General features: G+C 37.0%; 1 protein-coding gene across 1 annotated transcript in view; it reads left to right on the top strand.

Moving 5' to 3' along the window:
• MS3_00003691 (uncharacterized protein) overlaps window positions 1-24,008 on the top strand; it is a 44,684-nt gene extending 20,676 nt beyond the window's left edge. The window contains exons 10-25 of the mRNA XM_012938530.3: window positions 362-610; window positions 742-1,408; window positions 2,209-2,655; window positions 3,524-3,895; window positions 4,570-4,722; window positions 4,994-5,090; window positions 13,280-13,794; window positions 13,958-14,255; window positions 15,276-15,574; window positions 15,656-16,084; window positions 16,688-17,129; window positions 17,789-17,981; window positions 19,660-20,051; window positions 20,197-20,294; window positions 20,524-20,664; window positions 21,313-24,008. Coding sequence (XP_012793984.1) covers window positions 362-610; window positions 742-1,408; window positions 2,209-2,655; window positions 3,524-3,895; window positions 4,570-4,722; window positions 4,994-5,090; window positions 13,280-13,794; window positions 13,958-14,255; window positions 15,276-15,574; window positions 15,656-16,084; window positions 16,688-17,129; window positions 17,789-17,981; window positions 19,660-20,051; window positions 20,197-20,294; window positions 20,524-20,664; window positions 21,313-21,384 — 4,864 coding nt within the window. The 3' untranslated portion in view covers window positions 21,385-24,008. The remainder of the gene's footprint in view (window positions 1-361; window positions 611-741; window positions 1,409-2,208; window positions 2,656-3,523; window positions 3,896-4,569; window positions 4,723-4,993; window positions 5,091-13,279; window positions 13,795-13,957; window positions 14,256-15,275; window positions 15,575-15,655; window positions 16,085-16,687; window positions 17,130-17,788; window positions 17,982-19,659; window positions 20,052-20,196; window positions 20,295-20,523; window positions 20,665-21,312) is intronic.
• Window positions 24,009-24,583: the final 575 nt, after the last annotated feature.

Below are 24,583 nucleotides of genomic sequence, written 5' to 3' on the forward strand. Positions count from 1 at the left end.
CTAATTATGCTTTTCATTATGTACAATCTGTATTGGATGCATTGTTTTGACCTGTTATCTTTCACCAAATCAATAGTTTAAGTAAACCGTAATAAAGAAATATTTTCTGATGAATTAGTGTTTAGTGATAACTGGTTTTTAAATTAAAACATTTTCCTACTTGACATTTTATCTTAATTTTGACCGTTTAAACAATAACGTTTATCTCACAGGATCACAATATCGACGAAGTGTCACTGTACCGTTCTTAATAAACTGTTACGCCTTACGATTAAGCCCATTTTAACTTAGTTTACGGTGTTCCATAAAAATACTTTATTTTGTTAATGCTGGGGATTTTTATTATTTCAACCTTTTGTAGATTAAATAGTGAAGATAGCATTCAAATGCTTACAGCATTAGCACTTTTGTTGGTTCAGTCGGTTATAAGTCTTCCTGACCCATCACCTCTCAACTCAGAACAAAGTACTGTTTTCTATCAGAGCTCAAATGTCTCTGTGTCCACTGATGGAGGATTAGTTCAAAAAGCAGATGATGAAGTGACAATTATTAATTCTTATCATAATGCTCTTCGTACAGCCCATACTTTTCTGTTGGTTTTCCTACGCAAGTAAGTAATGCTTAGTTTTTTCGTCTGGTTTAGAACTTGTTTTATCTAATATAAGTTTCTGTAATTATTTACTGCTCACTGTCAGTTTGATGCATTTTATAAAGTTTTATTTTTTTTCTCAATAAATCTAGATCAACAATGAAGGGTGAAGATGATTACCGAATTATTTTTGAAAACTTCGTAAATGACCTTCTTTTAGCTGTTAATAAACCGGAGTGGCCAGCATCAGAGGTTATGCTTAGTCTTCTTGGTAGCTTGTTAGTACAGCAGTTCAATAACAAAGCACTTGATCAAAGTGTTCGGGTTGCTAGTGTTGATTACTTGGGAACAGTTGCATCCACATTACGTCGTGATGCAGTAACTAGCCAATTGAAGGAACATGATATTGATGCTGTCATCCGTGATCTCTTGGAAGGTAACCAGTCAGATGAAGATGAAGAAGATTCTGAAGAAGAGTTAGATACAAAAACTGATGACATAAAAGAAATAAATGGCGATCGTGAATCTAGCTCAGAAGTAGATAGAAATAAATCAGAGTCTGATATTCATTCAGTTGGTTCTGCTTCCACTACTGAAACACCAATACGCCATAATGAGAATGGCTATAGTTCGACAAACACTAAGTCTGTAGTCAAAGTAATTGACACCAAAATTTCTAAAGACAAAGTCATCAAAAATAAAAAATCAGGAAATAAAGACAAATATACAGATCCTATTTCCCAGTTAGATCGAGTCCAGGCACTACGTGACGCTATTTTAGACTATCTTGCAGCAGAAGAGGCGAGTCCTACGGCAGTTGTAAGTCGTTTTTATATTATATGATTTATCCATCATAGTTTACCTTACATTCCACATGATCCTGTATGTCTATGATTAAGTTGAGATTTCGATAGCCACTAATTTGTTTTATATGACAAATTTCGCTAAGATAAATTGTCATCTCAAGGCATAGATTGACAAAGCAATCAGAAGTTCCAATCGTTATTTTAAATCACACTTAAAATCCACTCTATCTGGATTAATGAATATCAGATTGTGAAATAATGACGCCAGTTGATTCGTAATTAATGTTCTCAACAAGCTATTCAAAACCATAGACACTCACCTTCCTTTTAACTCGGATATCATAATACTGTTAATTCACCTGTCACACTTCTTTAATGTAGATAAGTAAAGTGGAACAGAAAACATTGAGAACAACGATTCAGTATATATTCAAAGAACGTTTTCAAAAAACCTCTCAAATGCTGGAAGGATTCTCTCAACAATCCAGCTTTGAATAATAAGGTCTATTGTCTAACGTACAGTTTAAAGTACGGTTCTAAGTGACCGGAGATTTGATTTCGTAAGCTCAAATTAGCGATTGACACTTTCGTGAGAGACGAGGGGATCGTTCATAACTAATCTGTCTATTGTAGTAGTAATAACATCCCAGCCGGCACACTTCATTGTGTAATTAGAATAGTTGAGTCTGATTACTATTTCATTCCGACAGCTGCGGTCAGACTGATCACATTGTGTACGTACTCATATATATACAATCCACAATTTTTATTTGAATCGCAACTTACTTCTTAATCATCCATTTTATATTTCAGTATGCTCGTAAATTTTACCTGGCTCAGTGGCTTAATGATTGTACAAAGGAAACAGAACGTGCTCAACGAAGTGCAGTACAGAAAAAAAACCAGAATGCTGTTTTAAATGGCAGTGGTGAAACTGTATGTGCTTCCAAAGGTTTTTCTGAAGCAGATCAGGCACTAATCCTTGCGGTAGCTGAAAGAAGAAGACAACACATTCTGTCAAAAGTACGTGAAGCTCCACAATCCTGGCGACAACGTAGATGTTTATGGAGCAATTCATTGCCACCTAATGAGAAAACAAAGCAGTCTGTAAATACCTGTATTTCTGATTCAAGTCAGGAAACGACGCTCATTTTCCAGGGTACTTTGGACTATGAAGACTGCTGCTTAGTTTGTCGTTATCTCGCTAGTCTTCGACCATTTTCTCAAAGTTTTGATGTTTATTTGTCCCAAATATGTAAAGTACGTTTTACTACTTTAAATGGGTTTTACATCGGATTTTGCTATGTAATATTCCATAAAGTTCATGGATATTTCTAAAATATATGCTAAGCATTAAACTGATTATTTGTACTACTTGTTAGTGACGTTAATAAAACATGATAGGATTTCTAAATGTTTCGAACAAGATTAAGTTTCTTTTTCCATTAATCTATGCGCTTTATCAAAAAAATGAACCTTGATAAATAATTCTCTGATTGTAGGTGCCAATACCAAGATTGAACTTGATAATTTCAAGTGATTTGAGGATTGGATAAAAAGTTTCTTAAACTTGTGTTAATTTTATTTCGGTTATTTATTTGCTCTAAAGAAATTACTTAGATTAAGTCACTAAACTTCAGAAATACAATTTTCTACTGATTGGGATATCACAAAAAATATTATTAATTCTCTGATTAGTCTAAAATTCAGAAAAATCGAAGACTAGAATTCACTAACTAGGATGAGTTCATGTAGAAGCTTTTATTTGGTTATATCTGATGATACTAAAACTCCTGTATCTATAACCACGTAAAACCGTTGAAAATGGTAAGCAAATCCGTGTTACGGAGTCATTGCATAAGTCCTGCTAATGAGTTCACAAATGAGATGAATCTATGTATAGTGGAAACATTGGATAATCTCAATTCGGTCCATCTTTGGGGTCGTCGTATTGTTAGTCTGCCTGTTAAAGGTGAGAACAGTTTCATTCTTATTTTGTGAAACCTAATCTAACTTAGTCATCAAAGTCACACCAAGTTTTTTACTCCGAAGGGATAATATTTCACTTTTTAGATTAATGATTAATTTGTAATTCTCAGCATAAATTTCAGTGTTCTGTACGTTTCAGTTATTGAGTGAATCGTCGGTTGCCGTGCGCACTAAAGCGTTAAGATGTTTATCAGCAGTGGTGGAGGCCGACCCAAATGTTTTAGCTCGCGTAGATATTGAGCGGGCTGTACATTCTCGTCTTCTTGATACATCGACTTCAGTTCGTGAAGCTGCTGTAGATCTACTTGGTCGATTTTTAAGTTGCAGACCAGAGTTGACTGCACAGTATTATCCAATGTTGGCCGAACGAATACGAGATAAGGGAGTAAGTGTCCGCAAACGTGTCATTCGAATCCTTCGTGACATTTGTCTTGAGCAGCCAGATTTTCCAAGAGTTGCTGAAATTTGTGTAAAAATGATTAGACGTGTTAACGATGAAGAAGGAATCAAGGTGATTTACAATCCTATTGATTTATTGCTTTTTTTCTTATTTTGCCTGTTAGATTTTAAAATACTATATAATGTTTAAATCTTGGTGGATCTTTTCTTACGTATAGTTTTCTGGATTGAGTGCTCATATGTGCTTGAATACAATACCTGTGTAACTGTTCGTGTAGTAGTCTTCTTTGATTTATCACCAATCCATTACAATCTGCATTGGTTGTAATAAAATTTGGTTCCTCCACCATTGACCTCGGTTCTCTATTTAATTAGAAGCTTAATATACTTCGATTCTGTTACTTGATATCTTTGTACATTTTTGATTTATCATTTCCATAACTGTGGCACTTCTGATTAGTATGTGATAACGAGTTATAGAGAACATCTAACCCAATCAAGCTATGGTGGTATCATTTTATAACACCATTCTTTGTTCATACGTACCTAGTGTATCATTGTTAATGTCGATTTGAAATCCATATAATTTTAATACCAAATAAAATTTTCGCATAATCCTCTAGATCTTGCTTTATATTACGTCCTGTTGGATATAGTTTCATGGCTTAAGAATAAATACTCCATTTTGAAAGCGTTAATTTTGTTAAATGTTTATTACTGGTTTTTGAAGTACTGACATTGCAGTTCGTGAATATTCTGATAACAGCGTTTCTGTTTTACTCTTAGAAACTTGTTCATGAGGTCTTTCAAGCAATGTGGTTTACTCCTGTACGTGAAAGAGAAACAGTGAAGCTACTTCGAAAGGTCATGAATATCACAGATGTCGTTGGCGCTTGCAAAGACACAGGTTATGAATGGTTTGAACAATTTTTACGAACTGTAAGTAATTTTTTGAATAACTCATATCTAAATTTTATGATATGTATTAATTACATAATCGTTACTTTTGCTGTGAATGAGCCGGGGATATTTAGATTAACAGGGAGGAAATGTTTTGTGACTTATCTTTCATTTTCTTGATTCTGATATCCTAAATTATTGACATTAAATTTAGGTCTGACTTATACTAAGAGATGTGTATTATGTATTATGCAACTTATTTAACTCAACTTCTTGAATAATGTATTCATCGATGTTGTATTATTTATAGCTTTTAAAGAAAGAAGAAACTGAAAAAGTCAAACCAGTTGAAAAAGCATGCAAACAAATAGCTGACTGTTTGGTTCAGAATATTATGCGACTAGAAGGTAATGCTACTTGAACTCAGTATTTATTTCATATAAATTTTCTATTCAAGGAATACAAATCCACATCTTGTTCTCAAATTTCATTTTTACTTTAATGCCATACCATTTGAACCATGAACATGAAATCTACTTATGTCTTTTGTCCAGGTCATTCCATTCAGCAAATTAAATTCAAGAGAACGACGTAAACTAGAAAATGCCATTCTTAACACAAAGTCACTTGTATTATGGTTTTAAATATAGATCTAAATAACATCGGTATTTAAATGTCGCATAAATAAACAATCACCTGACCGTTGCTTCTACATTGATGTGGCGGTTGGGCTTGCCTGTCGTGATGATCCAATCAAATTATGCTGACTGGGACAATCGTCCCTCAAGGTCGTACTATGCCAGGCAGACCGACTGAGCAGCGCTAAAACTAGAAGCAATAAACCCAGGATCCGAGAGTGAAATCCTACTACTGACTGTACGGGGGTGTGGCGGCAATAAGGTGCTTCCTGCAGACAACCAGCATAACAGTGGTGCTGCCATCTCATAAGGAAGGGTGGGGTTAGAAAAGGTCGACCATAAAAACACACAACTCGCCTTACCCACGGATATCCGTCTCCGGCGATAAAGTACCAATAAGTGCGGCATACCATTAAGTATGAGTGCAAACAGGCACTTTTAGGATGGATCCCTGTTAACAGTTACCTATATGTTGTTCGTCTAAACGGATCCATAAGAACTCCGAAGGATAGGGACACACGTCATTGCCTTTTTGTCGTTCCTGCCTACGCTCCCACTGACTGCAGCTCGGATGAACTTTACAGAAAGCTCTCTGAACTTCAGAAACCTAAACGTTCAGACATAGTACTCGTAGCAGGTGACTTTAATGCCCAGATAGGTAGCTTAAACCAAACAGAAGGACATTTAGGTAAGTATTTTAGTATTCCGGCTCAGCGAACAGATAATGGTGATCGTCTGCTGCAACTGTGTTCAGACAATCGTTTATTTTTAGCAAACACCAATTTTAAGCATAAGGAGAGACATCGTCTAACACGGTGACCCCCTACACCAAACCAACGATAGACTCAAATAGACCATATTGCCATCAGTCATCGTTGGAGAGGGTCGGTAGAAGATTGTCGCTCATTCTGGAGTACCTTCTTGGACTCCGACCATACGGGCACGAATCTGCTTGCGCCTCACTGGACGCAAAAATGCCACATTAAAAAGACCCATTAGAACTGAATTGAGTAGCGAGAAAACCGAAAGTAGGTTCCAGGAACAACTGAGGTCACACTTAGGTAGTTCTGAAATCAAGGTTGACCCAGATGTTGCTTGGGAAGCTATACAAACAGCTATGGAAACAGCAGTGAAATCTATCAATGATTTAAACCACAGGGTTACAAAGAACCAATGGATTTCCTCAAGGTCTATTGCACTGATGGATTCTCGTAAACTCATCCCATCAGGCTCTGAACACGATGAAGAGCGAAAACAAATCAGATCTAGGTTAAGCAAAAGTCTAAGGAACGACCGTGAGCAGTGGTGGGCAACGAAAGCAAAACAGATGGAAAAGGCGGCGGCTATAGAGAACACAAGACAGCTCCACAGACTAATAAAAGAAACTGGAATTAATAAGTCAAGTGTAAGTCAGGCTATTTCGGAAAAAGACGATCCTCATCTGCTCTCAGTCCAGACGTTTAGAACGATGGGCGGAACATTTCAGAGGACAATTCGGTTGGCCTTCAGCTACTCTACAACTACCCACCGTTCCCAGACAGTGTGAATGGAACATTGAAGTAGGTCCTCCAACTCTAGCAGAAGTTCAAAAGGCTATAGTTAATCTGAAACGAGGAAGGGCAGCTGGTCCATATGGATTGGCTCCAGAGGTCTTTAAGGATGGTGGTCCAATTTTAGCGATTAGGTTTACTAATATTTTAGCTAAAATCTGAGAGTTGGACGTAATCCCATCTGGCTGGTCACAATCACTTATCGTCCCAATATATAAGAGAGGGTTAAAATCATCCTGTGACAACCATAGAGGGATTAGTTCAACTAATATAGTATCTAAAATACTAGCCTCGATAATGATCGGACGCCTAACTAAGACTCATGAACTGCAAACACGAGAAAATCAAGTTGACTTCAGACCTGGTAGTGGCTGCATCGACCACATATTCACCATTCGTCAGGTTCTAGAACACAGGCATACTTATCGGCATCCGACAATGGTGATCTTTCTTGACTTAAAAGCAGCATTTGATTCCGTAGACCGCGAGATCCTATGACAGTGTCTGTCATTGAGAGGTGTACCTCAGGAGTACATAAACCTTGTGAAGGCTCTTTACTCGAACACTACTAGTCGAGTCAGAGCTTATGGCGAACTGTCATCTGTTTTTGCATCCTCAAGTGGTGTTTGTCAATGCTGTCTACATCCTCCATTTTTGTTTAACTTCATCATAGACCAACTGATGGAAATAACATTCTCGTCGACTGAATTCTCGGGTATTGATCTCCTTCCATGAGGTCCACTTATCGACTTAGAATACGCAGATGATATAGTCCTGTTTGGTGAAGACGCTGATAAAATGCAGTCTTCTGGTAGCACTGAGCAACAATGCCAGAATGTTTGAAATGCGCTTCTCTCCCTCTAAATGCAAGTTGTTGCTTCAGGACTGGTCTGCGTCAACACCTGAACTAAGGATAGGGAGTGAAGTAGTCGAACGCGTTGACAACTTCACTTATCTTGGACGTCTGATTAACTCCAATGGGTTGGTGTCTGACGAAATCTCAGCACGGATTCGAAAAGCTCGCTTAGCTTTTGTCAACTTATGTCACCTATGGCGAAGGCGAGATATCCGTCTATCAATCGGAAAGATTAGGGTTTGAAGATGTTAATCAAGGAGTATAATCTAGTGAAATAAACTTGGGAAGAGAAAAGAAAGAGACAAGGAGAATTCAGAAGATTAGAATTTGGGAGAACACAAGGCGTAGACGCACCTGCACCCTTGCAAACGATTTTGAGCCATGTCATTCAAGGTCTCTAACCATTAGTTGCTATCGTCTCGGGGACCCCAACTAGGTGGTCTACACCTACTAATATGGCTCAGTCCACTTGTCAGTGACTTCATAGATTTGTGTCACATTTTGGTTTGGCCGCTCCTAGCTTTCTTCCAACCTATTCCTATACCAGAAAAAATCGCACGTCGGGGCAGTCGGTGGTTGGGCATACGTAACACGTCTCCAAGTCATCTCAACTGATGAAGTTTCATTGCTTCATCAATTGATTTGCCATCCTTACCTAGTACCCGTATCCTAACAACTACATTACTTACTCGATGGTCCCAGGATATACGAGCAATGTTTCGAAGACGCATAAGATCGATTACTAGTAACTTACAAATATCCTCTACTCTTACCGGCCATGTTTCACTTCCATAAAGTAGGACGGTACGAATTGCTGCGCAGTAAACACGTCCTTTGGTTGGTAGACGGATATCTCGCCTACGCCGAAAAATGACGCAAGTTGGCAAAAGCTAGTCCAGCCTTCTGTATTCATGCTGAGATTTCGTCACACACCAGACCACAAGGGCTGATGAGACTTCCAAGATAAGTGAAGCGGTCGACACGCTCGATTACTTCATTCCCTATCATTAGTTCGGGTGTCAATGCAACCCAATCCTGAAGCAACATTCTACATTTCGAGGGGGAGAATCGCATCCCGAACATGCCTGCATTGTTGCTTAGAGTTGTCAGAAGACTCTGCATTTTCTCAGCGTCTTCACCAAATAGAACTGTCATCGGCATATTCTAAGTCAACAAGTGAATCTCCTGGTAGAAGTTCAACCCTTGGAAATTTAAATGAGGAAAGTGTTATCTCTAAAAGTACATCAATGGCAAAGTTAAACAAGAATAGAGTGAGTGGGCAGCCCTGACGAACACCACTCGAGGTAATCAATCCTGATGACAGTTCGCCATAAGCTCTCACTCGACCAGTTGTGTTTGAGTAGAGAGCCTTTACAAGGTTAATGTACTTCTTTGGTACTCCTTTCAGTAACAAACATTGCCATAGAACCTCACGATCAACAGAGTCGAATGCTGCCTTAAGGTCGAGAAGTACTACGATTGTGGGGTGCCTGAATGTGTGTCTGTGTTCTAGAATCTGACGTAGTGTGAATATCTGGTCTATACAACCACGTCCAGGTCGAAAACCAGCCTGGTTTTCTCTAGTCTGCTCTTCACGAGCTTTAGTTAGGCGTCGAAGTATTATTGAAGCTAATATTTTTGACACTATATTAGTCAAACTGATTCCTCTATGATTGTCACAAGAGGACTTTTATCCTTTCTTATAGACTGGCACAATCAGTGATTGAGACCAGTCAGATGAGATTACGTCCAGTTCACAAATTCTACCTACGACCTCAGTCAATCTCATTGCTAATACTGGACCACCATCATTAAAAATCTCAGGAGTAAACCTGTCAGGGCCTGCTGCTCTCCCTCGCTTCAGATTTCCTATGGCTTTTTCAACTTCGTAAAGAGTTGGAGGACCTACAATAACTTGCCATTCAGGTTGACTGGAGATCGTTGGAAACCGAAGTGTGGCTGAAGACCAGTTGAACTGATCCCCAAAGTGTTCTGCCCATCGATCCAATCTCCTGGATTGAGAATGTATAATATGTCCATCTTTCTCTGAGATTGTTTCGCTAACAGTCGGTTTCCTAATACCGGTTTCCTTAACAAGTCTGAACAAATGTCTGCTATTACCTATTGCCGCTGCCTTTTCCATCTCTCTTGCTTTCGCTACCCACCACTGTTCGCGATCATTGCGTAGGCTTCTTGTCAGCTTGCGCTTAAGCTGACTCCGCTCTTCGTTATGTTCGGATTCAGATGGAATGAGTTTTCGAGCATCTATCAGTGCGATAGATGCTGCTGAGATCCAGTGTTGCTCCCTAACCCTATGGTTTGCCGTACTAGCAGATATCACTGCTGTTTCCACAGCTTTTCGGATATCATTCCATGCTGCCTCAGGGTGGGCAACACCTACATGGTTGCCTAACTGTTTTCCTAGTTGTTCCTGAAATATACTCTTAGTTTGACTGTCGTTAAACAGGACCCCAAGAGGTTTCCTTGCAGCGTCTTTCCTACGTCCAGTAAGACGCAGACAAATACGTGCTTGCACTGGAGCATGTGCTCCAGAATGAGTGATAGTCTTCTATCGAGCCCCTCCATCGGTGGCTGACAGCGATGTGATCTATTTGGGTCCAACGTTGGGACGAATTAGGGGGTCTCCATGTTAAAAGATGTCTTTCCTTATGCTTAAAGTTAGTATTTACAAGAAAGAGGCGGTTATTTGAGGATAGCTGCATCAGATGGTCGCCATTATATGGGCCACGACTCCATAAGATCCACACAGGTGTCTTTCCTCTCGTTTACTTTACTTACTTGAGCATTGGAGTCACCAGACACTATTATTACATCAGAGCGTCTAACATTCTGGAGGAGGTTGGAAAGGTTTCTGTAAAATTCATCTTTTACTTCGTCTGAGCTGCAGTCAGTGGGAGAGTAGGCAGAGACGACGAGTGTCCTTATCCTTCCGATTCCTTACTGTTCCGTTTAGTCGGACTGCGCACAAACGACTGTCTACTGAGATCCAGTCTAAGAGCGCTAGTTCTGCCCTAGGACTTAATGCGATGCCTATACCAGCGAGGCCACAGGAAGCAGCATCAGGGCTTTCAGATGCGCGATGCGTAAATCGAGTTGGTTCGTTACATTGACATGGTGAGGTCAAATGAATGATGCTACTCCGATCCTGTATACGCAGCACACATCGATTGCGCGAGATTCTAAATTCCTAGCTAGGGAAGCCTGTTGTCTTATATGGCATAGTGTTCGGACGTTAAAAACTCCTACATGTAGTTTAGTGCGTGGTTTCAGGAGACACCAACGCCAGCAAGACGAGATGAAGATGCCACAGGTCACCTGATGAATGCACGTAAAACAAGCTTTTTGAGGCAACAGATGGAGAGCGAATTTGTAGTACTTCACCAGAGTCTTGAATACGGGTCTCGGATAGACAGCAAACATCGATGTTAAGACTTTCCAAAGACATAGCCAGCCCTGTCTGTTGTCTGACCTGCATGAGTGTGCGAACGTTGAAGGCAGCCAGTTTGAATGGTGCACGTGGTTTCAGAAGAACTGCTTTAGTACTCGTACTTGGTGGTAGCATACAATTTTCAACCAGGCAGTGACTCGAGAACGTTTAGATAGAACCGAGTTTCCACCATAGGCAAGCTGCTGTATAAGTCGAAAAGTAAGGATAGACAGAGTGGGAATAAAAGAAGGTGAATAAATGACGTCGTAAATAATAATAATAACAATAATAATAATGTGAATTGTTGATTGTTAATCGAAGCAAGAAAAGTATTTTCCATATTTATCGACAGTTCGTCATATTTGTGTGTGGGCTGTGATACTTCCCGGCTGCCCAGGCCGAAGCAGGTTGTTTTCTTGGGGGCCACTCCCCGAGCCTTTGACCTAAAGGTTTAACCCACAAGGCAATAGAGCATCGTGAGGAGTTGCAGTCCCATGGTAGCTGGTGACCAAAAGTTGGTTCATACGCTACTTGTTCCCGCAGGATATTGGAGCCCATGTGCACCATTGGTTTAAGATCCGGTTAAAGCGCCGGACATTCGCTTTTCATTCTCTCGTTTTCGTAAACAACATCCCCACCACGAGAAGGCAGTGAGTAGGACTTCCCTGGCAGAGGCTGTATACGCGTATCTGTGTGAGAGCATTTCTAGAGGGAGGGCGAGCCCACCCCACTCTCGGCCATACCAGGGCAAAGTGAAGGGCGCACCGGGGTTCGAACCGGGGACCTCTCGATCTGCAATCGAATGCTCTACCACTATTATTAAATGATTGTTCTACTTCACGTATAGTACTGGAGATATATTTTCTATCAGAGGGTGAGTATGTTGCGAAACAGTTCTCTCACCACTACGAAGGTAATAACATAAAGGTGGGAGACTTATGTACATAATATATCTTCGTGGCATTGATAATATGTTTTAAACCTATTGGGACAGTAATTTGCTGTCTCATATCTTACGCAAGCTAGACATGTTAGTCGGTGATGTTGCGGGCTATCGTCCAGTAAGTCGACAGGTTTGTGTATATGTTCAGCCATTGTTTTTCCCCGTTTTAAATGCTGTCTAGGATAATAGTATATTAGAAAACGTCTAGAAATGATCCAATCAAAACATATCGCTATTTTATGTCGTCATGGGTTTTATGATCTATGAATTGTTGGAAAGCACTAGATTGGTAGTGGCTAAATCTCTTGGGTTTCAACCATTAATTCGCATAGTCAACCTCGGCTTCATGTATTCTGATATGAAGGACCCTCTCAAAATGTGTTGTAACTTCTAACTGTGGATTGCCTGGTTGTAATCCTAGATATATTCTAAATCAGTAGTTAAAAATTATTGGTGATACTACTCAACATTTATTACAGTGATTGAAAACAATCTCTTTGAATTCTAATTGTTGACCATTTTGTCACCCACCATTTATTTCCCCTATTAAATTGCGTCTCGGTTTATCTTCTTACTATATTTTGTCATTACCCATGAATACCCACAATGGCAATCTTTTTCTCGATCACCTGTTAGAAACAAGTGTAAGATTTTCTTAGCATCCTCTCCAATCTAATTACGAAAGTGTCTTATATTTATTTGAATATTGGGTTTCCTTAACTATTTGTCGGTTTTCACTGTTTGTTCTTCAGAAATATATTTATGATATTATATCTTTGGTCAGTGACTGTTATCGGCTTGTTATTACTCACAAGTGTTTCACAGCTATGTATTTTTGTGCGGGATAGCAGTTTACTTAGCGATACAGGAACAGTGTCTAATTCTATTATTTTCCTTAATAATCCATTTTTTAACAGTAGGTTAAATTTATCGTTCACTTTCTTACTTGATGGAACGAATCTGAATTTCAGAACCATGAATCAAGTCACTAATATTTCATTTGACTCAAAGTTACTCACTAAATGTTGTTGAAGAATAAGCTGTTATCTGACTAAAAGTCTAATTAAGATAATATTCATAGAAGAAAGCGTATTAATTACTAGTCTTTTCAAAAAGTACGACATTGTTTATAATTTTCTGCGTATCTTTTTGGTATTTCAGAAATTTCAAGTCAAAGCAATCAGAGATTAGTAGCATGCTTGGCAACACTTCATTTATTAACAAAAATCAGACCAGAATTAATGGTTCAGTATACAATGGTACTACAACCCTATCTGTCCATTCGTTGTAATGAAGCATCAGATGCTCATGTGTTGCATTATGTTGCTAGAATTCTAGAAGCCACGTTGCCTTTGATGGAACATCCTAGTGAGACATTAGTTGCACAACTTGAAGAGGATATGGTTCGTCTAACTCTTCGACATGGAAAAATGGTACTTGAGTCATGTGTTGCGTGTTTAGGTGCAGTTGTCAATCGTGTTTCGAAAAACTATTCTCTAGCTAGAGATTGTTTCACTCGGTTTTTCAATGCTCTTCAAAAATTTCGTAGTGAATTGTCCAATGATTCTGAACGCAAAATATCCCCAACTATTCGCCCTTCTATTCTTAGAGCTCTATTTACTGTCGGTTTACTTTGCAAACACTTTGATGCGGATGTATTTCGATCAAGCAAAAACGTGAGTTATTAAATAGTGTATGTAGTGTTTTTTCATCGGAAGTATTTTGGTTGACTTTATAGTTTGGGATTTTGATGCTTTATTTTTTATCTGTAATTTCATATTTATAAATGGATTAAGTAATGTAGAATAATATCTTTAAAATTGTTTTTTTTCTATGTAGGCGAATATTCGTGATCAAGTATTTGAAACACTTATGTTTTTCACAGAACAAGTTAAATCAGACATCGAAATGCGTAAGAAAGCTTTATCAGGATTAGGTTTTTTGTGTACTCGTCATCACGAACTACTTTGCGGTCCTCGTCTTTGCAAATTTTACCATGATCTTTTGCAAGCTCCTTGTGATGAGGCAAAACCTAAATCATCTGACCATCACTTAGAATTAAAGTGTATTGTTCTGGAAAATTTGTTAAACTTTTTTCTTGAGGAAGAAAAACGCATGCTAGAAGCGGATGCAAAATGTAAGTAATAATTTTTTTGCGCTCCATTTAGACATTTTTGTAGTCATTTCAAAACTTGTTTCGGCCGTGTAAAAATGTGGTGAACATGTATTATTTTTGGATGTTTATGATCTGGTTTTATAAACCACTTTTCTATTATTTGATAAAGAAAAATATTTGTCTCTGCAGTTCACCATCTTGGACAGTTTCTTCATTCATCCTAAGCTATAACAGAGATATTTTCCGTCGTAACAGTTTCATGAATAAAAGAAGTTAACTGACCATTGTATTGTTTACTGTTGATCTTTAATTGAGAATAACCTACAGACATAGATATGCCTATTGTTGATTTAAATGATAATTTAATTACTTCATATCTTATGCCAACCCTCAGTAAATTTAAGATGATACTGTGAATTTTATGCAGATAAGCCGTGAACATGAATTGAAATCAAACAACACTTGAAAGACTTTGTAATTACTTTGTCGGACAACTTTATATCTAGTCCTTAATATTATCTGGTACATCAAATCTATCAGTCACCCTCCTATTCCTCTCTATTCAGTAAGTCAGAAATTTTCAACCAAGATGGTTATCAGTTTAGTAAAGTAGACGAAATTGAACTACATTTTTTATATATGAATGTACTTGCTATCTCCGTAGATATGATAATTAAATACTTCAATAGAACTAAGAGCAAGTTAGTGTTACTGGATGACTAAAGGTGGTTAGGACGAGGAGTTAGATTTGCCAAAATTGCTAAAGCCAAAACTACATCCAAGTTTTAGACAAATCAGTACTTTTTTGATTTACTCCATTTATCAGATTTAGATTTGTGTACTTGACAACTATGAAATATTCTACTCTTCGAGTTATTTTTCACTCATGTATTCTTGAGGTTATTTTCGTCCATCACAATCTGTGTAACGTTGTAATCTTTTTAATTCTGCGAATGCTCCATTCGGTCATATTGCCCCTAACTTTGTGCCTCAATAATTCAGAATCTTTGTGATAAAATTATATTGATTTCTCTGTTGCAGGGAAGGCTAGTCAACATCAAGAATCATTAAAAGAAATGGGCGATATCGCTTCAGGTATGGGTAGTTCAGTTGCGCAAATGTATCTCAAAGATATACTAGAATCATTTTTTTCGCCATTTTTTACGGTGAGACTTACTGCCCTTTCTGTCATAACTACAATTCTTCGTCAAGGTCTTGTTCATCCAGTCCAAACTGTACCCTACTTGATAGCTATGCAGTCCGATATTGATCCAAATATTCGTATTAAAGCTGATGCTCAACTCCAGGAAATAGACACCAAATTTCCAGGTTTTCTGACAGTAAGTACGATGTCTTGATTTGCTTATTTTTCCCGTATGCTTGTTATAACTATACTAATTTTACTTGACTTTTTTTCACAGATGCGAGCTGCACAAGGTGTCAACTTATCATATCGCCTTCAGCTTGTTTTATATAATGAGTTACGTGAAAAGCTGAAGGGTACTTCTGAGGGACCTTCTCTTCAGCAAATAGGTTCACCTGAATCTTCAAATTTTCACAAGTCAACTCATTCTATTAATGCTACTCGTCGAACTACCCGTAATAGATCTGAGGTTGATTGTTTGGGCTCAGATGATAATCTTAAGTGTTCACCATCTACAAATGTTTCCGAATCTCAGTCACTTCTCAATATTCCAGAAGATTCTTTTGGTGCTATTCGCGGTACTAGAGATCCTTTCAGTGAAGTTCCTTCTGCTATGAATTCGCATCTATATTCGATGCTTAGAAACAATAAAAGTCAACGCCGTTCTCTACTTAATGGCCTAATATCATTATTCGATGACTCACAGGTTCGTACTTATTTATTTTATGTAATTGTTTACTACTTTCGTCATTTGTAACTTTTAAAATTGACATTAGTCTATCCACTTCAAGCAACTGATTCTTAAACATTATGTTAGTTGTTTAAAAGAGCTTTTGCGAAAAATCTCTTGATATCCACTAATCATGAACTGTATTTTATTAATTTTCAAAGTGAGTTGTAAAACTATTGCTCGATTTTCTTTCCTGGGTGGATGTGGATTTTGAAGTCATTTCCTGAGTTCAACTCATGTACATGTAGAAAAGTTGCATTGTGTTTATGAGAATAACAGACTATGTTCGTCTATACGCCATTGGTCTTCATTTTATAAATTTCTCTGACTTTGTTCCACATTTCCTCAGTTTTTCATCAGATTCATTTGCAGTATGATTATCTATCATCTGGAAAATTAGATCTTACGTTGTCTTATAACTGCACTGTCAGTTATCAAGGTCCTGGCTAAAACAAATATATATTACCAATGCATTTATATTTCAGTCTGTTTTATTGTGGTAGACAATTTGTTTTGATTTTCATTGTAGGAATGTTTAACAATACGTTCAGAATCTAATTGACTTCCTTTTCATTATAGAAGATTCCTCTCAGTCAGTTAGTATATGTTGCTGATAATCTGGCTCATTTTCCTTATCAATCGCAAGAGGAACCTCTGTTTGTTGTGCATCATATAGACTTGATGGTTAGTATGGCTGGTTCGGGAGTTTTGAAAAATGTTCGTGAGGCACTTTTTCCAGAACTAAAAGCAGCTCTAGAGGCTGTTGTTGCTGCCCAACTTGAGACAGATGCGAAAAACCGTGCACAAATGGAGCTGCAATTGAGTGCTGAACTTCAGGCCCAACAAGTTGCCTCAGCTGATGCAATTAGTAGAGGTGATCATGAAACAGCTGGATTGATTGCCGATCAAATTCAACACACTATTCAAAGAATAAACAGTTTAAATTCCTCCGATCCTTCTATTATGTCCAGTAACGCATCTCTGTCTGAATTCCCTTCTGGGGCTCTCATTGGAACAGAGGGTAAGTGTATTTTTATTTATTTTAAATTACCAATTATCAGCTGTCATCTCCAATGTTTACTATTGACAAAATTATAAATTAGGTTTGTTATATCCTAGTGAAAATTACATTACGAGTAACGTCTGAGACCTATTAATGGACTAATATTATTTATATATTCTCCTGGTATAAATATTCAGTAACTAGATTATGCATATCTATGTTCCTCTTGTTATAAGCTTTGTTTTGACCTATAATTTATTATTGTACGATTTACTGTTCTTAAGCTATGTTCAGTTTATTAACTGCTGCCTCCCACGTTCACAGCCACTTTTTGGCTTTATTGTGTACAAATGTTATTTCCTATTTTATGGTGCGTTGCGGTCTGTTTGGCTGATATATAAACCCAGTATGTCTGAAATAAATGATTCAATTCTCATAGTGGAAGCTGGTATTGGTATTCTGGATTCAAGTAGACGGGTTAGGCGGACATAGGACCAATGAGGACGCTAGGTTGCTCATACCGGTCGAACGTCATTGGTTTGGCACAGTGCTAAGATTGTATTTTGATTGGTGGATAGGTCACGATAAAAAGCCGGACATAGAGTCACAAGGTTCAAGTGACTTGAAAACTATTTATTTTTTTCTGATTTTCAAACCATTTTCTATTCCTCTCATAGGTGTTTCTCGAGTTGATTTGGGTCCTTTCGAAATAGAAGAGGAAGAGGATCCGATTGCGTTATTTGATAGATTGTCTAAGACTCGCCAAACATCTTTACCAATAGTTCGCGACGCAATCCGTACCAGTCGCGCTTGTGTTTTATTGTTGACACTCAAACAATTTCTAAAAGAATCTTATTCGATCACTGACGGGTAAGTCATCTTAGGTTCAATGATCTCATGTTTGAGTGTAAAAAGGATTAATATTCTGTATATATGATATTTACCGGAAATCGTTAGTTTCTGTTTTCAGAATCAATTTTATGAAAGCTATGGCATTAACATTTTACTACAAAAAGTTGCTTGAATAGCAAATAAACCTTGCATAAAGAAAGCTAAAATGAATCATTTTACATGATGTAAGTAAATATTGAATTACAAATTATCGAGTAGAGAAAATAAAATTATTTCTACACAATGAAATGTCCTAAGTCGTTACCATTTTGAAATCATCAATATTGATCATGATACAATTGTCGGTTCCTCACAGCTTCATTTTTATGTGCTAAGAATCATAATTTTTAGTACATACAGATTACTCAAAAGAGTCTTGTAAAAACCTTTTAGCAAAACTAGTTTTATTATTCAAAAGTCAACTCAAAGAAATAATACTGTAGTCAATCGAAATTAAGAAGTAGTTACATATGTTTGGTTGTAAATCTGTATAAAATGTTGCATCGAACAGATTAGGAATGCTAATGTCTTACGTAGAATCCTCTCAGTAAAGGAGCTTGTATTTCAATTCTTTATCAGCTGAACTAGTTAACGTTCATTTATTTAAACACATAAACACTGGTATAAGGAGGCACAAAATAGATTTGCGCCACATTTAGTTGGTTTATGTGAGGGCTGCGATACTGCCCCGGTTCTCAAACTGAAGCAGGTGGTTTTCTCAGTGGACCACTCCCCGAGTCCTTGACCTAGAAATCTAATCCACAAGGCAGTGGAGCAACGTTAGAAGATTCAGTCCCATGGTAGCCGGTGACCAACAAACGGCTCATACTCCTTTTTCCCCTCAGGTCCCTGTAGCCCATATGCACCATTTGTTTGGAATCAGGGGTTTCCAACCGACCTAAGTGGGTCCTCCATATCCACCAACCCGGACATTTTCTTTTCGTCCCCTCAATTTTGTAAACAACACCCCTGCTGTCAGAAGGCAGTGAGTAGGAATTCCCTGGCAGTGGTTTTATACGCGTGGCTATGTGAGAGCATTTCGAGAGGGAGAGTGGATTCTCCCCACTCTCGGCTGTACCAGGGCATTTGGGGATATGACTATGACTGCCTGTTAATCACAATGCGCATAATTTTACCATTGTCAAACTACGCCCTTAAATAAAAGCAGGAAATGATCTGGTTTGTCATCTGTGACTGACTCTACGTGCACAGTTATAGAAATAATTTTATGATCAAAGTCAAGAACAAAGTATTTCTAAATTTATCTAACGTTTGCGAACCTACTTATTGAGGTGGTGTGGTGTACTATAAAAATCTGTCTTCAATATTTTCCTGCTGAAAATACCATTCAATTTATTGTTGATACTTGTTGATTTATGTTTATCACCCAGAAATAATCTAAGAAGCAAATGATCTGGAATTCAAAATACTACTTTTCATATCCAAATTCATCCCCTCATTTCGTCTTTTTCAGACATACATGTGTTCTCTTTTGATTAGGAGTTGTGTCGGTTTCGTTGGATTACGATCTCATGCTTACGGGTTGTTATAGTCAAATATGACTTTATTTCCGTTGTTACCTCACATTTATGATGGATAATGGTTTATATATATAAACTTGACGTTTCATTTCCACATTTCTTCCCTTCTATTTCAGTAAAATCCAACGTTACTCACCTTCTGATTCAGCCAAATTATGGGAGAAGCCGTTAACACGACGTGTCGGTGTTCATTTTCATCCAATACCTTGTTTGAAAGCTTCCGGAATAGAGATCAATAAGTCTGATTCTCATATCCTATGCAATTCGCAATCATCAGTTAGAACAGATCATAGTAGTGTGGAGTTGTCCAATCCTAATGTCAAGCAAGCAGATAGTGAAGAAGAAACGATAAGTGAAATGCAATCTCTCATCCGAGATTACTTAGACTTCCGGAAGTTAATTCTTACGATTGATCCTCCAGGAGAAGAAGAACTAGGACCTGATGACTTGAATACTTCAGTGCAGTCCGGTGGGCCTATTGTTGATGATCGATTAAATACAGTTTCAGGTAGCATTTATAATTCTGCTTACTTATATTCATTCAAATTTTTATATCTGTACTTAATTAATAAGTTACTTTTACTGTTATTGATTTAAATATATCATCAACTTATACTTTAAACCAAGTTATTAACCACTTTTTGTACTTCCAGATAGTACGCAGTTGAGTAAAGGTCGATCTATAAGAACGCTAGTACCGCAATTGCACAATAAATCTTCGGAAGATGACAATGATTCAGAAGATTCAAATGTTAGTGATTTTTTATATTCTTCCTTCAATGCATTTGTTTTTCATCCTCATTCATATAATAAGAGCCCCATCTCATATTTAAGTTGTCTTAATTTGTGGTAAAATATGTACATTTAGTTATGTGTTGTATTAACGTATGGTAAATATATTGTGTGTGTTTATTTCACTTCATTAAAACAAATTATTAAGAAAGTATAATAACTGCGTTTGCTTTCATTTTGATTTCTAGGCAGGTGGTGCTTCTCGACTTATGTTGGCACAATCAGCTCCTACAAAAAAACGAAAACCAGCTCTCAATCTACGTGGCAATTCGAAAAATCCGTTAGGTCGAAATGCAAAGAATAAGCGCAAACGTCGAAAACGATGCATAGTAATTGAGATTTTTTTAAAATAAACTTTGATTTTTCTTTCATGAAAGTTGCTAAGGAATTATTCTTCAAATAATCCTTTCATTTTAATGTTTAAATCAGTAAACAGGGTATCATATGTTCTATTGAAAATGTGTCTTCTATACAACTGTATTTTTACGACACATAATTTTGCAAACTCTGCCTTGTGTTGGTAGAGAAAAACACAAATGTGCGCTTGAAAACGCTAAACCAAATACAATAAATGATCTTATTGTAATCACGCCAAATTCTTCTGCGCAGTCTGCTAGCTCCAGTTGTATTTTCTTTTTAGTTACACCTTAATTTATAAGGTGTTTCTGTGCTGTAGATATATACGAATAGTATGCATCATAGCAACAACTTACGCAATATTTAACCTAGTTAATCCCATTCCTTGTAAGGACTCCTTTTTCTTTCTTCTACAAACACTGTGAAACTTAAGTATACAGTGTTCTCAAGAAAAAAGTCAATAAATATCTGTTAAGCAAAGAGTTCTACACTTGAAAAAAAACCAAAGTATTATGACTTTATTGTTTTGATCAGATATTTTAACTTAAAACTATTCAGTAGTTGATAAATTTAATTCTTGTCCTCGACTTATATTCCTAATGTTTTTTTTAAAAACCTAGATGGCGACCAGTTCTAGTGGTGAAGAAAGTGATTCAGCAGACGAATCTGAACCATCTGATCCAGATTACTGATCTTACTTAACCTGTTCCCTGACTTACTATTTTTTACAACGCTTGGCTGTAAAGAAATCGATGTTACTGCGCCAAATTCGCAAAATGTGCATTATGATGTGTTTATAATACTGATGTCTTACCTAAAGAATGGAACAAAAACCAATATCATCAGGTTTCTTAAACAAGTCTGTATTTGTTGAATAATCTACTGACTTATTTGTCAGCTCATGCCTAATTTTTGTACTAAAGATTTTTTCTTCAATAGTCATCCACTCTTCTTTTTCACTCCTATGGCAGCTTATCTACTGATTATATTTAATTGTCTATATGGAAGCAATGTATGCTTAGATTTCCGGCTGAAGTTTTATCGTACTGTTCTAATGTAATTACGTAAACCTACTTTGTTTTAAATTGTAATAATGAAATTGTTCAGATCTTATTAATTACGTCGGATTATATCATGAATGAATTCTTCTTGTTGAAAGTCCAGTCGATGTACGCTAGAATCACATTCCCTAAAATAATAATTCATCATTATTTTCGGGGTCAATTTTTCCCTACTACTTGAGAAACATTTGATATATTATATCCGAAAGTATAATTTATGTGTTATTTTTCGCAATAACTGTTAAATTTTGACTTCTGTACATTTATATTTCATATTAAAGTTTCATCGACGGCATGATTTCCTTTATTCTCTTTTTACATAATCACTAATTTGTTTGTAACGTTGTCTATAGTGGTATGTTGTAGAAATTTCAATTTTGTACATATTTATATATACATATATGTATATGTATATTATTTTCGTAAGATTTATAATAATTAATTGTTAGCACCACCTATTCTATAAATCTCATTGTATTGTTTTTTTCTTTTCACAATTTATCTATCAATGAATGGTTTAATTTGCGTGGGAAACGTTTCATCATCCTCACTGACCTGTATTAAAACACTATCTTTTTGTATATAACATATTTCTGTATGTTCGTTTGCATTACGCATTCTCTTATGAATGACTTATCTTTCATGTTTTCCTTTTTTCATTGTTTTTGTGTATACTTTATTCGTCCACTGAATAGGTGTGCTCTATCGACTAGCTATTAATAGTCTTTCTTTGTTTTACACAGCAGTAGTGCTGTTATCTAATGAATTTTTCGTTCAACGCTTTAATTCGTCTGTGTATATTTTTTTTCTCAGCACCCATTATTCTGATACTCGTTTGCCTATTGTGTATATGTGTTTGTCTGTGAGACTAAGAGTCTAATTAAATTCTATCTTAATTTTGCTTTGTTTTCATGAATAATCATGTTTAAAATTTATAATCAACCAAAAGAATTGTTTCTTTCATCATTAGTTTTATTTAGTTCCATTCATTACTTAGAAGACTTATTTTGTTCTTAAAGGGGTAATGATTTGTTTTCACTTATTCGAACTCAATTACCCTCTTCTTAGTCTTACATCTGGGATTTTAATTTCAAAAGTGTGAGTCATTTTGGTATATATGAATCGGCAGTCCTTGATAAGATAAGAGAGTTCAAGGTTATCTTCACAACGCACCTTAATTGTCATCTGCTGGGCACTAACCATTTAAACGATTCTATGACTCGTCCGATTTTTATTACTGATTAGTACACATCCTCTTATCTCTAAAAATATTTTGGGTGCATGTGGGCAATCATCTTTGGATGTGATATGTCGTATTCGAATGTCCTTGTCCGATCGTTACAACAAATTCAAGTCACCCTCTTTGTAATACGGTTTAGCTTATACTATATATGTCCTGTCGGTTATTTTCGATTGTCAACCATCTTCATCGCACCATTCATTGTCCAGAGAATTCACTGAATTCTACCTGTTTCGCTATTGTATTACAAGGGATCTTCCGATAAATTAGTGGGAACTATAAGATATTAAACACTATTACTCCTTCCTTCTTAAAATATAGTGTTCATTTGACTAAGGGTTTTTAGACGCCAAACGGGTGTTAGTGATATCATCCAGTAACGTCTATATGAGCCCCAGGAGGACTTCAAAGGATAGTTTATTTGCTTTTCAATTAATGAACACTATCAGGTTAATTCTGAATGATCTACTAGCAATAAGTATTAAAGTCCAGAAATATGGCCCCAGAAACCTGTGCATATTCGCGTTGCTGGAACTTTCTCGGGTTTTTGTCAGTACTGCACATGGCTCATCGAATTGTTTACTAAAAGGGTCCATCTTCGATCAGAATGCAGTTACCAGCAACAGACTTAATATAAACAGTATCTGAGTGCTTGCAATAGATTGACATGGTTCTATCCATCGTAGTGTTAGTGGGTTAACTTTTTCATAGGCATTTGCAATACATAGAAATCTTCGGTATAGCCGTCTGAACTTTACAGATGATGGTCAGTCCTGTTAAATGTACCTGGTTATTCGTTTTATTTTGTTAGCCTGACCATTTACCAGAATGATGGAGAACCACTTAAGACGGGACTATAGCAAGCGTAGCCTTGTTTGTAGTTTGTCCGGGTGCCCGCTGTATGATTATAAGAATGTCCAAAATCTTCACATCGTCAGTACTGTGCGTCAACACCTGAAACCAGTAACATTACTTCCCAGTGCAGAGTCCGGATACTCCTTATTTGGAAACAAAGACTGTTAGGATTTGTGATCTGTTAGTAATATAAGTTGCCTACCCTACATTATTTTCCAATTTAAATTGCCGGTCAGCACTTTAGATGCGTGCGCCAGTGCCTTCTCCGGTACGTTTACGAACTGGTTTAAGATGACTATCACTATAGAGTGGCTGCATTTGGAAATGGTGTCTTAGGATCGCGTCAGTGCACCACTGAAAGGCAAAAACAGTGGTTTTTCCCACTGATTTCATTCTTGACGCTGTAAAATCGCAAATACACATATATGTTGCATAATAGTGATGCTAATTCTATGGAGAGATTATGGGGTGTTTAAAAAACTACAGATCAATAATTAAGGTAGGTCGGATAATATAATAAGATAAATCTGAAGATGAAGTGTGAACAGACAGGACTGGAGAAATCGACAAAGGGTCACTAGAGAACGGTGACGGTTCGCAAATAAAGAAACTACAACTATCGCAGGAGAAAACGATAAATAGAATTTTCCGCGCATATGACTTGAACCTCTTGTACGTATGTCAATGGTTTCACCAATAGTAAAGCGAAAAAGTAGTCTGATAAGTTTCATTTTA

This window comes from Schistosoma haematobium, chromosome ZW (assembly GCF_000699445.3).
Source record: "Schistosoma haematobium chromosome ZW, whole genome shotgun sequence".
Lineage (NCBI taxonomy): Eukaryota > Metazoa > Platyhelminthes > Trematoda > Strigeidida > Schistosomatidae > Schistosoma > Schistosoma haematobium.